The sequence below is a fragment of the Notothenia rossii genome (genome assembly GCF_949606895.1).
Source record: "Notothenia rossii genome assembly, chromosome: 11".
In the NCBI taxonomy this organism is placed as follows: Eukaryota; Metazoa; Chordata; class Actinopteri; order Perciformes; family Nototheniidae; genus Notothenia; species Notothenia rossii.
The window spans coordinates 26,173,863-26,189,835 of NC_136910.1; the positions used below are offsets into that span (position 1 = coordinate 26,173,863).

The 15,973-nt window shown below is 43.4% G+C and overlaps 2 protein-coding genes across 5 annotated transcripts in view; one reads left to right on the plus strand and one right to left on the minus strand.

Moving 5' to 3' along the window:
* Window positions 1-15,973, plus strand: part of LOC307024606 (uncharacterized protein) — a 402,876-nt gene that overhangs the window by 63,657 nt on the left and 323,246 nt on the right. The gene's annotated exons all lie outside the window — the stretch shown is intronic.
* The window catches only part of jmjd1cb (jumonji domain containing 1Cb), a 136,538-nt gene that overhangs the window by 31,246 nt on the left and 89,319 nt on the right, over window positions 1-15,973 (minus strand). For all 4 annotated transcript variants that reach the window (XM_079659352.1, XM_079659351.1, XM_079659354.1 and 1 more), the window contains 4 exons: window positions 15,423-15,464; window positions 13,531-13,795; window positions 1,097-1,642; window positions 182-533 (listed from right to left, as the gene is read on the minus strand). In XM_079659352.1, the coding sequence (XP_079515478.1) occupies window positions 182-533; window positions 1,097-1,642; window positions 13,531-13,795; window positions 15,423-15,464 (1,205 nt within the window). The remainder of the gene's footprint in view (window positions 1-181; window positions 534-1,096; window positions 1,643-13,530; window positions 13,796-15,422; window positions 15,465-15,973) is intronic.

Sequence of the window (15,973 nt, forward strand, 5' to 3'; positions counted from 1 at the left end):
TCACCTGATCTGTCTGTATTCTATACTGCGTCTCATTTGAAGGCCATTAGATGGGACTGTTGCAAATATCTGGTACCATGTTGAGAATCAGATTTTCTATCTCACTACAAAAGTCAGCCAGCATATCAGGACATTCAGAGGGGCTATATTTATAAACTGAACTGAAGCCTTCTGTTCTCACCTGATGACCTCAGAGGGAGCAAACTCCATCTTGTTTCCTGAGCTCCGGACTGCTGTCGTGCCGCCTCCTGTAAGGCCATGCTGCTGCTGCTGTGCGGAAGGCTCAGTCTCTGCCTTGCGGCCTCCTTCTGAAAGCGAAGGAGACGGAGGGACGGGAGGCGAGGACACAGGGGAGGGGTTGAGGGGGAGGTAAGGTGAGAGTGCCGTGGACTCTGCATTCTGTGAGGCGAGCAGCGCTGACACCGCCTCGGAGCTCTCCTGGTGCACCGTGGCCTGAGCCTCTTCTGTGATGTCGGTCACAGCGCCGCCGCCGCCGGGCTGGGAAACCGCCGGCGTCTGTGACTGAGAGGACACTGCAAAAATAGTTATACTGTAAGAATACTGTCCAGGCTTGGGGAGTAACTGCTTTACAGAATTAGGATACATGTGCATTTTATGAACACAAATATTTTGCAGGATGACATTTATAAAATATATTTTAAAATAAAGAACTATATTATAATGCTGCACAAGCACACACATAATATCACCCGCTGAGTTCCCATTACTTTGTATGTTTTGTACTTTTCAGTACAGAAAAGTACAAAAAGTCATAGAAGATCTTTCTTCATAGGAGTAAGCAAACAATATTTAATTTCTGCTTAAGAAGTGATAACATACGACAACCGAGACATTTGTTAATATAATTGATATGGGTACTACTGCTGCTCCAAGATTAAATCAGACAACTTGACAGCATTTTTACAGCTGAAAGGCAGAACTTTGCATATTTGGTATTGAGGTAATCCAAAAGTAATGAATATACGTGACCATAATATTGTGATAAGTGAATCAGGCTACTGACTACATTCTGTTCACATCTCATTAGTAATTGTGCTGTAATCCTTTTTAAAGTATACTGTAAATATGCCTCTACCTTTCACAGTGTTCTTGCTGCTCTCCATACTGCCTGCCTGAAGACTGTCAAGCATCACAGGCGTTTGTTGCCGTGGAGACTGGGTGATCTGTGTTACCGCGACCAACTCCTCCTCCTCCTTTGTTGTAATTTTGCTCGTTTCCTTAACCACGCCCTTCTTAGTGTCCTCCTGAAGCTCCGCCCACGGGGATAGGCGACCAATGAGAGACGAGGAATCATTCATTTTGTTGGCCGGCATCAGCGGCTTCTCCTCTTCCTCCTTTTTGGAAACAGCGCTTTGTTTCACATCACTGATGCGAGTCTTTAGCTCGTTCTCAGAGTTGGGCTCTGAGGAGGAGGAAGAGGAAGATGAGGAGGATGAGGAGGAGGATGAGGAGGAAGAAGAGCACGAGGAGAGGGCAGCCCTCTTGTTGAGTGGGTTCTCTGAGTCGCTGCTCTCTGATAGGTCAGAGGTTATGTCCGTCTTCAGCCTCTTTAGACTGGCCTTCTTCTCCTCTTCTTCGCCCTTCCTGCGTTTGTTTACTGCCTGCTTAGCCTTTTTGGACTCTGGATAAGAAAAGAAAAATAAATTATTTTTCAATCACAGCTTGAGTTCACTCTACCACCTGCTGTTGTTTATTGTTGATTAGGAGTTATACAAATGCTCTCCTTAGAACCATTTTTGCAAATCAGTTATGTGATACAATTGTTTGAATCATAAACCAAAAGCACTTCAATGTGTTGTATGTTGAAGGTGCAGTTTTAGGAACACTTCACCGCTAGATGGATATAAATTCAAATCCAGAATTGTCAATTTAATTTAATCGCTGCTTTGAGAACAGCCTGGAATACCTATAATTCTCTTGGATATTACGTTAGTGTATGGCAGGGATCACCAACTACATTTGTCCAAGGGCCGATTTTGATATAGCCCAGAATTTTGAAGTTGTTGACCGGGGGGGGGGGCTTAGCAGACTCTTCACGCTAACGAAGGATCACTTCTAGGCAGGGTTGAGAGGGTTACTTTGTAAATGTAATCAGTTACTGAATACTGAATACATGCTCTGAAAGTAATCAAAATGCAGTTACAGTTACGTGTCTTAAAAAAGTAACGTATTCAGATTACTTTTAGAATACTTTTGGAATACTTTATTTTTCCATAACAGATGGGTATGTTTTGGTGAACAGGAGACACTTATTTTACTGTTTTAATGGCTTTTCAAGAACTCAAACACAACATCTTGGTTTCCTTCTGGACAGCTCCCTCTCATCTGCACCCCACATAAAAAACATCACCCGGACTGCATTCTTTGTACTGTCTTAAAACCTTTCCTTGGAATATGTTATGAATTGTAAGGTGTCCTTGGCTGCTTTGAAAGGCGCCCCTAAATAGAATGAATTATCATTAGGGCCCGAGCACGATGTGCTAGGACCCGACGGCTTCCTAGCACGAAGTGCGAGGAAACCTATTGTTATTGGTGGTATTATTCTTATTATGGTGCTGGCGTTTCCTGTTTTGAGGTCTTTAGGATGCTTCAAAAGTTGTATAATTTTGCACGGATTCCAGAATCGGTGAAAAATACAATATTCTGGACTCAATGTGTTCAAATTGTCCAACATGCTCTCTAGCGCCACCTATGGCCATTTCCATTTTTGGAAAGATGTACAAAGTCGCACCGTAACTCCGAATGACCTGACATTTTGCACACTTATTCGGGTGGACCTGCTCTCCTTGAACCCCTCCCCTCCTTTTAATTAGCATAATTTTAAAAACAGTTAAATATTCACATACATTTCAAATTTTTGTTTTTCAACACCAAACTCAGTATACAGCATCGCTGGAGGGTCAGACACTTTATCGTAGGAAATGAGCATGTTCAGTCGATAAATGTGGCTCTACTCTAAACGTGTTTGCAAAAAGGCGGGGCTTAGATAAAAATGCTCATAACTCATCAACAATGTACCAAAAAAACACACTTTTTTGTGGTAAGGTTCAGTCTGTATAGGGGAATAAGCACAAAAAGTAATTTTCATTTTGGACTATAGGGGGCGCCAAAAATATGACAAATGTATAACTCATGAACTGATGGACAAAATCATTTTATTTTTTTTAGACATGCTCTGGGGATGAGTATGAACTTATATTTAAAGTGTCACAACGAATGACAAATGTGGGCGTGGCCTGTACTTTTTTTTTATGACGATGTGCTAAAATGTGCTTCGGAACGCAAAACTTGGGACACACGTCAAAGCCCACGACCTTTTCGAGAATGTTAAAAAATATATAGTTTCTCAGAAGTTCACGAGTTTTGGCACAGACATTCCTCATAGAGTTGCGGACATATTTGTAGCTAGCTTTCATTAGCCCCGCCCCCCAGGAAGTTGGCCATTTTTAAAAATGCGTGTTTTTCATGCATTTTAAGCACATTCTTGCGAACTCCTCCTAGGGGAATGATCGGAAAAATTATAATCCAGCACAAGTTCAGCCCCTATCCAATGTCATAATACATTGAGAAGGAATAGTCCTTTGCTCAAACGGGGAGCTCATAGACTAACTGAGAATATACAATTTTTGACAGATAACCTGCCTGTCTGCCTGCCACATCCACTCATATTATTGAGCGATATTATACACACTGTTCTGCTTTCTGCACTGACCTCAGCAGCTGTTCTCACTGTAAACATCGCGTCACAATGTTACAATTGTAGACAGTTGTATTAAAAAAGTAAATAGCCAAACATCCAGGGGAGATCTGATAAGTGAGTAAACAAACGGTAAAGGGCAGAAAGTCTGATGCACATTTGATCATCTTAAATAACTTATAATCACAACGGGAACAGTTTGCAGAGCTGTGCTTCGTTGACATAAGTCGAGCCATGTGTCACGTCTCTTTTAAACATCACTGTTGGCTGAAATCGACGACGGAGAATACTTCAGTGTACCCTCGGTTATAGCTCCTCCAGAGAGACTCCTCTCTCCTCTACTTTAGTGTACCCTCGGTTATAGCTCCTCCAGAGAGACTCCTCTCTCCTCTACTTCAGTGTACCCTCGGTTATAGCTCCTCCAGAGAGACTCCTCTCTCCTCTCTCCTCTAAATCAGTGTATCCTCAGTTACGGCTCCTCCAGACAGCCTCCTCGATGATCGAATCTTGACGACCCTTTACAAAAATGTGTTTTCCTTCGAGACGACGCGCCAACATCCGTTTCCGGGTTGACGCAAAGATTATAGAAATGAGAAACGGCTCATTTCCCAGGACTCGCGCGGATCTGCTCGACGCTGGGACGACCGGCTGCCCTCCCCGACAGGCACACAGACGCGAGGGCCCGCTCATCACTGCGCGCACATGTGCGACCGCAGTTTTAATTATCACTATTATTTATTATCTGAAACGATGTAATAACTTTTAAAACTTTTTCCAGTCACTTGCCCCATGCATTCAGCAGCAGCAGGCCATTCACTTTGATTTGATCCAGTTATGAAATGTCATCATTTCAACAATAAATAAATGCTCCATAAACGTTATCTTGCACATGTTATCTAACCATCTCCGTTTCTAACTTTCAATATATTTTAAAAGAGATCTCTCTCTCTCATCTGCGTGCGGGGGCGGGGCCTCACAGACACGCTGCATCTCTCTCTTGCTCACAGACATGCTGCAGTGCTGTGCAGTGTGCACACAGTTCTGCCGGTAATGAATATTATATTTTGTGAGGAATCTTTTCCACCAATAATTCCAATAAGTATTCCAAAATGTATTACTTCAGGTTTACGAAAGTAACTGTAATCAGATTACTTGTTTTTCAAATGTAACGCCAGCTGAATACAGTTAGCCTACTTGATTTTTGTATTCTGAATACGTAACGCCGTTACATGTATTCCGTTACAACCCAACCCTGCTTCTAGGCTACTGTCCCGCAGCTCCTGCCTGTCTGTTTGACTCTATCGCAGCGGGGCTACTTGCTGTGGTGCGGAGCGCACAAGGCAGACTCTTCACAACGAAGGATCACTTCTTCTTCAATGCAGGGAAGGTTTCGCAGTACGCAGTCTACTGTCCCGCATCTGCTGCCTCTCTGTTCGACTCCGGTACTGCACCTTACTCACGAGACGTTGTAAAAAGAAAATGGGTGGGGGGCGAACGCAGTAACCACTCCGCCAACGCCACAGTCACCCCCCATCGTGCGGGCCGGATGAGAATGTCTGGCGGGCCGGATGTGGCCCGCGGGCCGCCAGTTGGTGGTCACTGGTGTATGGCTTTGTGGACACTTGTATTTTTTCATGTGGTACAGTGTTACAAAATACAGCTCTTATTTAAAAGAACTTCAATAAAATGAAGACCAAAACAAAGATACTACTTGTTTACTGTGGATTCGCTGTGGACATTTTAAATGATCAAAAACAACAGCTGTTATCTCCTGTGATATGCTGAGCAACAACAGATATAAAGAAAATATATAGTTGGGTCATCTCCAGCAATTCCGTGACCGTGGAGAGCGGAGGTTCGTTTCTCAGTGGATTTGTAATCTATGAAGGGTTTAAAAAAAAAAAATAGCCCCCATGCCCCTCACAAAAATGTGGGCACATATTTTTAGAGCCCTAGATCTAAAATGGCTGCCATCATCATAGGTTGAAAATTAGCTTTTCAATGTTTTGGCCTACAATGTTGTTCAATACACGGTTTCTGGCACTTTTTGGGTTGAGGAATTCATATTTGATGTTGTTTTGATGATTTTACCTATTTTTGACCTTCAAATCCAAGATGGCTGCCAAATTTTCTTCTCCAAAAGGTTGATTTTTCAACATTGTCGTAGAGCCTTCATATTAGGCTCTAATGAAAGTTATGCTCATGCTGAGTTGAGTTATAAACAGTAAAACAACAAGTAAGTACACAGAGGTCATCTCAGAGGTCAAAAAGGTCAACATTTGTGGCTGATGAGAAACACAACCGTTGCTCTATATGCTCACAAATGTCTCATTATGGTCACTAATTTCTGAATGAATTCAGTTGAATTTGATGACAAATGTGTTTAATAGAATACAAGGTATTACACAAGTAATTTAACAAGGAATTTAAATTGAATTTAAAACATTACAATAGACCGCTACTCTTCATCTGAATCTGTTGAACGTCCGCTCTCAACGGTCACGGAATTGCTGGAGATGACCCAACTAATGGGCCAAACTCTCACGGAAACACTTTCCAGGAAGACATAACAGAAGCTTTTATTTCAGGAATCCATCACACAGGCAGGAAAACACATGCCCCTTTCAAACCAACGCGTTTTCAGAACCGGGTCGGAGCTGGAGCCTGAAAAGTACCGTTTTTTCCTGTTCACACCGCAGAGGCGCCGACTCTTAGCTCCGGAATCCGGTTCACTTCCAGCTCCAAAAAATTGTCGGTCAAGAGGCAAGAGCTTCGGAGTTCAGAGGCGGCGTCGCTTACGTCTCTCTTACGTCGAGGCGTGCAGGAAACTAAACCCACCTCCCCTGAACATGGGTCGACTGAAGAGTCTTGTCATGCCTGCCTACAAGCAGTAGTGCTGAGCAAAGTGATTAGAAGGCAACCACACACTTATAAAAAAAAACACACTTATTGATCATTGTGGAGAGAGGCAGACGTTTTGTTTTGTATTATAGCAGCTATTGGATGGAATCAATACATGGGCTGCACAGGTTGTCGTGTCCAACTATCGCAAGTAGAATCATAATAAAAATACGCCGATAAAATGTGCCTGTAGAAAACGGCTTATGCCACAATAGGATAGCAATAGCAAGTAGTCAGTTTAGCTTCGGTTGCTATGCTAACATCACCCATTTTATACCAGAGAAACTTTCATAACAGCAATCTGATGCCAAACAGCGTCAAGTCCGACTGACACACATTCACTTAAGGGGAACTGGGGATATGCATCAGCTGCTTGTGTGACGGTTGGACAGTGAATACTTTAGAGCGGCCGCTGCAATGTGAGCTAACCGGGAGCTAACGGGAGAATAAACTCCCGTGGAAGAGCAGCTAGCACTGCAGCGGTCGGTAAATGCCGCTGAAACACATTCATAAAAAATGAACCACGGCACTCTGGAGAAAAGCATAAGGTTGGAGAAGTCGTTATTTAATTTAATCTGGCTTTGTATGATTAAAAGCAACACAATCATCGACCCGACGCAGTCCCCCATTGTTGTTGTTGTGAGCGCCGTAACGTCGTTGGGGAGGAAATCAGCGATGTAAACGGTGACGTCACGACGCAGCAGCGGCAGCTCTAGTCGGGCTCTGGGTGGTGTGAACAAAGCGGGAGCAGAAAAGGGAAACCGGAGCTGAACCAGAAAAGCTCTAGCATGGAGCTAGAAAGGGAAAGCGCTGGTGTGAAAGCTGCAACAGAGACAGGAAGTAAAAATACCCCAGAAAAAGTGTATGGTGCATGCAGTGTGGGGACATGAAGCACTCGAATAGAGTGCGGGGTACACTGTTCAGACTCAACATCCACTCAGCATGGCGCTCTAAATAGAAGATGGGGACACACGGCTCATCAAGTCAACGTCTGATCCTTTCGCAAATGATGTAATGTACCACCATGCTTGTTGGAGGAAGTACATCAACCAGACACACTTCAAGCCAGATGATGCAATGCATCTTAAGAATGTGTCTCTCTCAGAGGCAAGGAATTTGTTCTTTAGACACGTTGATTCCATCGTCTTCACTGAGCGAGAGATCCGTTCACTGCAGTCTCTTTTAGCAGAATACAAACGCAATGTCGGTGACTATGGCTATGAAGTGGGTGATGTCAAGGGCCTGGTCATTAATGAGTATCAAGAGACAAAAGGCTTCAAAGAGAGAAATAAAATAAGCAAGAGCCAGTGGGTCTATGATGTTGGGGGAGAAGGTGACTACATTGAGGCTGCCATCTCATCCCTTGGCATCAGTGGTGAGCAGCTGCTCCAGAACCTGGCACAGCGGTTATCTAAGAAGATCAAAGACACAACTACTGTCCCCTGGCCACCTCGCATTGATCATCTCGAGGAAGGCAAAGAGGTATGCAAGTTGCTGTTGAAGCTTTTGACCTGGCTAAAACAGCCTGAGAGAAAAACTGCTGACATTAGCCCTGCCACACTCAGTCTGGCCTCCATGATCACCTACCACATTACAGGACAGCGCACTACCACTGCTATTAACATGGGCGTCAATGTCCATGGCATGACGAGGAATAAAGATCTGGTAGAAACTCTGCACAAGAGTGGTGTCAGCATCAGCTATGCAGACACACTTCTCCTCTATGACCACTGGGCTCTGATGGATCTTGAGGCCTCAGCAACCTGCCCACAGGAGATTGCAGACAGCAAGCCAGCCATTGTGATCGTCGACAACGATGACTTCAAGATTGATACCATGACAGGCAACTCAACTGGAGCCCATCGAACAAATGTTATGTTCATGTAGCCAGAGAGCTATGAAAAGAAGCCAGATGAAGAGCCTGCTGTAAGGCTCATCAAGAAGAAAGAAATCTCTGCACAGCTGAAGCAAAAGTGTAAAGAGCTGACAAATGTTCACCAGTACAGATGCCCCCCTGGCAGCAAGACGGCACCATTCTGCAGCGTGCTCGCTGTGTGATACATGCACTGTCTTGCATAGACAATAATGGTGCAAGACCAACACCTCATGAGCAGCAAGTTCCGGCATACAGTGGTGCCCAGTCCTGCCGTCATACACTGCCCAACAAGAGCAAGCCTTACTACCACAAAACCTACAATGAACCTCCAAGCAAGTCAGTAGTGTATGACATCATGGTTATCATAATTATTTGAGTGACCGAGATCATGTAAGTGTATTTCAAGTGTACTATGTATTAATTTATTGAGCTGTACTTAAATCAGCTTTTAAAATTGTTTGACTGATAGAGATCATGCAATGTTATTAGAGTAATTTTCGGATTATAAACCGCGCCTTTTTTCCCATTTTTCGACGCTGCGGCTAATATAACGGTGCGGCTAATCTATGGATTTTTACAGCTAACGGCCACTAGGGGACCTCCTAAATCTATGGATTTTACAGGTTACAGTCCACCAAACTCTATGGGCTCTATGGCCGGTCCGCGCCCCCCACCTTTAAGCGGCGGGCTCCAGCAGGAAAAGCTGGAGGCCGGAAAAGAGTGAGACAGGTAGCGCGCAAAAGTAAAAGTGGAACCGAGAGTGGTAAGAAAGACAGAACGAGAGCAAGACAGACAGACATTACGAGAGCGAGACAGTTTGTCCCCGTACCACTGGTTGAAAACCACTGCTGTAGATCACTGCCGGTACGTGCGCTGGGAGCGCACCGTTTAAGTTTGAAAGTTGAAAAGTTTGTGTGTCTGAAACGCTATGTGATACAGTACAGTTTACACAGCACAGTACATGTTCTGTAGCTACTATTGCACTAAATGGTAACACTTGAATACGTTATGCAAATATGCAACTTGTTTATTGAAATGTTAATAAATGGGAGCTTCCTCAAACAGCCATCTCTTTCCCGACAATCCCCTCTGTGCACGAACCCTTACATATGGTAATTAAACCTTAAAACACCTGCGGCTTATAGTCCAGTGCGGCTTATATATGTACACATCATTCAATTTAGCTGCTGCGGCTTATATTCCGAAAATTACGGTATTTGTTTATTGATTGTTATGAACCTGCCTGAGGACCACAGATGGAAATGAGCTATTAGCTATAATCTGGCATATTGCATCTCTTCTCTTTGCTGAGATTAATGTTTTGTATTCTATAAATAAATACAAATACAAATTCCTCATCTCAATTATTGGTGCTTTCCATCAGCAGATATGCTACATCTATGCTATCTACAAGAGATTCAAGGGATCTGGCATGGTAGACACTCTGGTCACAGCAGGGGTAATAATGGAGGGGTCTGTTGAACAAGCACTACGAGGGAAGCACTACAGGCGGGGCGTGCGCTGAATCCTGCTCTGGAGAGAGGTTCTGATTCAGCAACGACTGACAAATATTCTGGAGCATGAGGAATTATCAGAGAACATAAAGAAGAACCTCAACGCTGCGCAATGCACTCGGGAGGCTCTACAGGCAGCTCACAGTAATCTTGAGGATGATGATGGCATGAAGGATCACCAGAGTTTATGAGAAACCTGGCACAGACATGGCAGACTTCTGCATCTCATTCATGGAGATGTCTGACCCTCTTGTACAAAATATTGATGCATGTCATACAAGAAATGGCTCAGAGTACCTGTCATCAACATACAACATGTTGCCTGGACTGATGGCCTACGACAACCATGACTATGGGAGGTGGTTGCCAGATTATTGGGCAATGCTTTCTTCGCTGACAGATGAGCAAATGGCCTTCTTCAATGATCATAAAGGCTGCTTTGAAGCGGAACCTCAAGTGCCAGCGTCGCCATAGGAAGCATGTTGAATACCAGCCAGCGAGGATGAGGAAGGATGAGCAGGCAGCTCAGGACCTGCAGGCATGCATGAAGGATTTTGATGCTGAGCCCTTTGACATCTTCTCACCTAAACTGAGGTCACTACAGTCTGGCCTGGTTGCCTCACCGGAGTTAGTGCATGACCTCGAGACCGCACTTCCACATGGCCAAGCTCAAGCTGGAACCCTCATGCAAAAGCGAGTGTTCACCAAGATCAAGCCTCTCACTGCAATTATCCACAGGAACAAGAAGCTGAATTCAGCTCGTGAAAGGATCTGTGCAGCATCTGGTGCACTGATGAAGGTGGCCCAGATGGAGAGATCAGGGCTGGCAGCCCTGGTGGACCTTGTAGAGGGATCAGGTCTGATCCAACTTGAGTCAGCCCTTGAGGGGAGAGTGACTGAGGAGTGCCTTTCACTCTACAGTGTAGATGGGTCAATGCGCAAGACTGTTAAGAGCAAGTTGTTAGAGCTCTTCAACCTAGACCCAATTATTGAGGATCCACGAGACCACTACAGCCTTGTTAGATGGCCCTGTGGGCCATCTAAGCTAATTTACAGATGGCCCTGAGCCCAATAGAGATTGCCCTGAAAAATACCCGCGGACGAAATGGCACGAAGGGTTTGGGGGGCCTCCCCTAGAAAATGTAGATTTGTGCAGGCCTTAGATGCTGTCTGGTGCATTGTCTAGACTGAATTATAAGATGAACCACCACAATATTATATTGTACAATTTCAATTTTATTCTTAATTTCACTTGTTTGTTTGTTCTTGTTTGTGTTTGTTCTCTTGCAATGCCCTGCATAGCTATAAGAAATACTTAAGTTGTTGGTCAAGAGTCAAGACACTTTCCATCTGATGAAGGCAAATGTCTTCCTAGATATAAAAAAGTAGAAAACATTACATTCAGTTGTAACTGCCAAAACAAACATTATTTACACTATTATGGCCCCTGTTAAAAATGTTTGTAATGTTATCTACTGTAAGTTGGTCCAACCAGCGCGCTGGGTCGAACGAATGCCTCCTCATCCGGAAGCTGACCGAGCAGACCCGAGCAGCAGTCGAGAGGAGCCGAGAGGAGCCGAGCGCATCCGCGAAGCACACAAAATGGCGACGTCAGAGTTCCCGTTAGCTGGCAAATCTAAATCTCTTCGGTCAAAATAATTTTCCTTTAGCGCATTACCGCTTCAGTTGCGCCACTTAGGTGACAGACAAGAAGAGTATGTGACAGACAAGAATAGTCAATTCTAACACTTAATGTGGAGAAAGAGATGTCCTGTATAGGTTGATTGTGCATCTGTCGGTAATGCCTCAGGGTTCCGTTGGGCATGCATAATGCTGCGCTATACTTTGTGGCCTCACCCGGTTGCATAGCGACACTTATTGTTTAGGTGTCTTTTAATAAGCAGGTAGTCCTATCATTAGCTAGAACTAGCTGGATCTGATCAATATGGACATAAACGCGAGTGAAATCTAAACTGACGGGAGAGAGAGATCACCTGCTGCTGACGAGTCGACACGCAGCTCCGCATGATCACATGCAGCGGTGAGCAGACAAAACACACACTTCAGGTTAGAATATCACACGTAGCCATTTTAATTACCTCTCAAACTACCGGAACTAGTTATAGATATGTTTAGTTTTACTGTCGGGTCCCTCATAACTGGATCCGTGAGCTGCATAATACTGGCATAATAGATTGCCCGATCGGGCAACCAGAAGGTGAGGCTTCATTGCCCGAGCTAAATACTAGATGGCCCCAGGTCATCGGGCAGTCCTTAATGTCGAGCCCTGCTTGTGGTCATGGGGCTGATCTGGTGGCTAGCCACCCCCACACCTGAAGACCATGAGGCCAGGAAGTGTGAAGGCTCAGAGTACCTCTGGAGTGACTACCTTGAAAAGATCTGTGCAATCATCTTCTCACGCCACGCTAATGCAAGCCACATCATCCTTGTCAACGATAAGGATGACCTTCCTCATTGGACCATCATGTAGAAAGGAGAAATTATATTGCATATTGCCAGCTGCATTACAATCTGCTTGAGCATCCCTCTCCCATTGGTCATGGCTGGGAACTTGTGAATGGGAAGTGCCGACCAGTGCGTAAAACCCTTCCCCCTTTGCCCCAGCAGCTCACACGTACTGACTTTTCTGATGAGAGTAGCGATGATGAGATGAGTAAGTGTGGAGGTTCAACAGATTCAGATGAAGAGTAGCGGTCTATTGTAATGTTGTAAATTTAACTTAAATGCCTTGTTAAATTACTTGTGTAATACCTTGTATTCTATTAAACACATTTGTCATCAAATTCAACTGAATTCATTCATAAATTAGTGAACATAATGAGACATTTGTGAGCAACGGTTTGTTTCTCATCAGCCACAAATGTTGACCTTTTTTACCTTTGAGATCACCTCTGTGTACTTACTTGTTGTTTTACTGTTTATAACTCAACTCAGCATGAGCATAGCTTTCATTAGAGCCTAATATGAAGGCTCTACGACAACGTTGAAAAATCAACCTTTTGGAGCTAAAAAAATCGGCGGCCATCTTGGATTTGAAGGTCAAATATAGGTCAAATCATCAAAACAACATCAAATATGAATTCTTCAATCCAAAAAGTACCAGAAACCATTGTTTGAACAACATTGTAGGCCAAAACATTGAAAAGCTCATTTTCAACCTATGGTGGTGGCAGTCATTTTGGATTTAGGGCTCTAAAAAAATGTTGCGAGGGGCATGGGGGCTATTTTTTTTTAAAACCCTTCATAGATTACAAATCCGCTGAGAAACGAACCTCCGCTCTCCACGGTTACGGAATTGCTGGAGATTACCCAACTAATATGCACACAGCCACACACAGACATACACATTTTGCTGTATTAATATTAAGATTAATGTAGCAAGGTGTCAATTTCCCTTCCCGTGTGAAAAATAAAGCAATTCTGATTGTGATTCTGATGGTAGGAAGCCTCTGACTAGTATCTGGAGCTAAGCTAGCTGCTAGCGTGCGGCCTGTCCTCACCTCTGGCTGGGGGCTCCTCTCTCTTGTCCTCCTCTGGAACGCTGCTGTCCGATCCTTTCCTCCTGGAGGAGCGGGCGTTGCGCTGCTCTCTCTGCTCCCTCGCATTGCCGCCAGGCGAGTTGTGTGATTGGCTGGCTGTTTGCTGGCTTTGTTGTGACTGGCTCTGCTGCTGCGAGGCCTGGGTCCCCTGGGAACCTTTCGGGTTGGGGCCTGATGAGTTCATGATGGGACGGGGGCTGTTGGCCTGGGCTCGTGTGTAATGGCTCTGGAAGTTTTAATAAAGTCACAAGTTAGATAACGCAAAGAAACATGCCTGTTTATTTAATACAACTCTGTAGTTTAATGCAATCCAGTATGATCACCATGCAACAAATTCAACTTGTATTTTCTTTTTATTGGATTTAATCTTTAAACAAATGCAGTCTAATCCAAACGTTTTTCAGTAATGCAGACATAAAGTTTATAATGACTGTTTTTACTGTTTTGTTTTGTTTCTGTTGTGTTTTTGTTAACATTGTATGGATACATTTTGAAGACTTTGGGATGCTGCTAATGTTCTTAGAGTCCTAGGTTGATGTCAAAATGCAGCTGTGAGTGCAATATCAAAGTGAATAAGCAATGCATATAACCATAAATAACAATGGTTATTTTAGTGTTTTTTGACAATCAGCTGGTATATACTTTCACTGCTAGACTTCAATACTGACTGAGAGATGTTTCCAATACTTTACATCACTGAGATTTTTATGAAAGTACAATAAATATTAAAAAAACTTTTCAAAGAAAGCACAAAATGCATTCTCCAAAATAACCACAATGTGTAATCAACACCTCTGTAAAGATGGTAAAACAAAAAGTGAACATTAGCATCTTCTTTTTTTGTTAACAGGACTGTTGGATTAGACTGCATTAGTTTAAGCTTGGTGAGCCTTATACACTGGTTACAAAGTGTATTATTGGATGTGTCGCTAGTAATCCATCCCTCTGTTGTATGGATACAATTCAATGTAATACAGTCCAACACAACATAATGTTTTACACTCATCACACATTCAAAGTCAGGTAATAGAGCCACAAGAAACAAATTGTAAGATTTAACTTGTTTATTCTAAAAATGTTCCTATGGCATGTTTGTGAACAAAGTTGTTTACTGATGCACGAGTACACATTTCTCCTGAAGTTATACTTTGTAAGTCTTTGCAGTGAAGTAAATTAGACTTCTGAAGCTTAACTCAACAGTAATTTGTGTGAAACAAAGTATAAATATTGTCCCTGGAAGTCTTGATATTGATTCTTTCCAACACAGTTGTAATGCTAATATTGAGATGATTGTAGTGGACTAACTTCCCCAACCTACAATCTGCAATTATGCTCCACTGCTACTGTTTGACGTCTAAACAAACAGCAGAGGTCACTGCTGAAATACAAACTGGACTTGAGTTGAAGAGCAGCTCCACACTACACTAAACGCCAGCCGTACTGACTTCTATGGGTTGATTCACTTCTGTCAACATCCATCATCACAGCTGGGGCCATGTGTGGTCACACCAAGCTGTGATGGAGCTGCAGAGTGTGGGAGAGGCAGCAGCCACTAGATGGTAGCGCAGGCAGGAGTTCAGACCTGGGTGAAGCTGCTCTTTAAATGTTTCACTGTGACATTTCATCTTAGGGTTGCGGCAGATAATTATCTGTGTGCATCCACAGATAGTCTGATAACTGTTCTGTCCTCCTTTGTACTGGCATTTATATTGTTTAGCACTCACTTTTTATTCTGTGAATCTCAGGATCTTTCTTTATGTTGATGCAAAACGCAAAGAGTGTAGAACACTCTTTTGATGCTCTCAATAAAGCATTATCTCCACAGATTGTAACATAAGTTTGGGAAGAGTTACCTGAGTGCTGCCGGTGGTCCCGCTGGGTCTCCCGCCCGTCATCTTTAATGTGTAAAAAACAACAAGAAAAAAACAAAGGTGGGACAAGGAGAGATTGTGTTAATGACTGGAGAGGTGTTCAGTCTGGTTCACAAGTAAATGACAGGAGCCGACCAGTAACTAGCGAAACAGTGGACTGTATGTCTGCATGAGTTTTAACGTTAAGTTAAACAGGAAGCACATAAGAACATGACTTTAAAACTATCTTCCTTAGGAAAGCAGAACAATTAGACAAAGAATTAAAACAGAACCACAACTATGGCCTGACTTAAGAAACAACAATAGATCCGCTTTAGATTGGAATTCCTGTTTTTAAACTGTACATTTGAAATATTTAGGCAGGGGGGACAATGCTGAGGTACATGGAACGGTTGGCCAATGTAAAACCTGCAGGAGTCTCACACCATGACAGAAACACATCATTGGTCATCTATCTACACACGTAGAGCATGCATATAGTAGCTAAACATATACTAATATTGTCATACATTTATAAAATATTCAGCAGATCA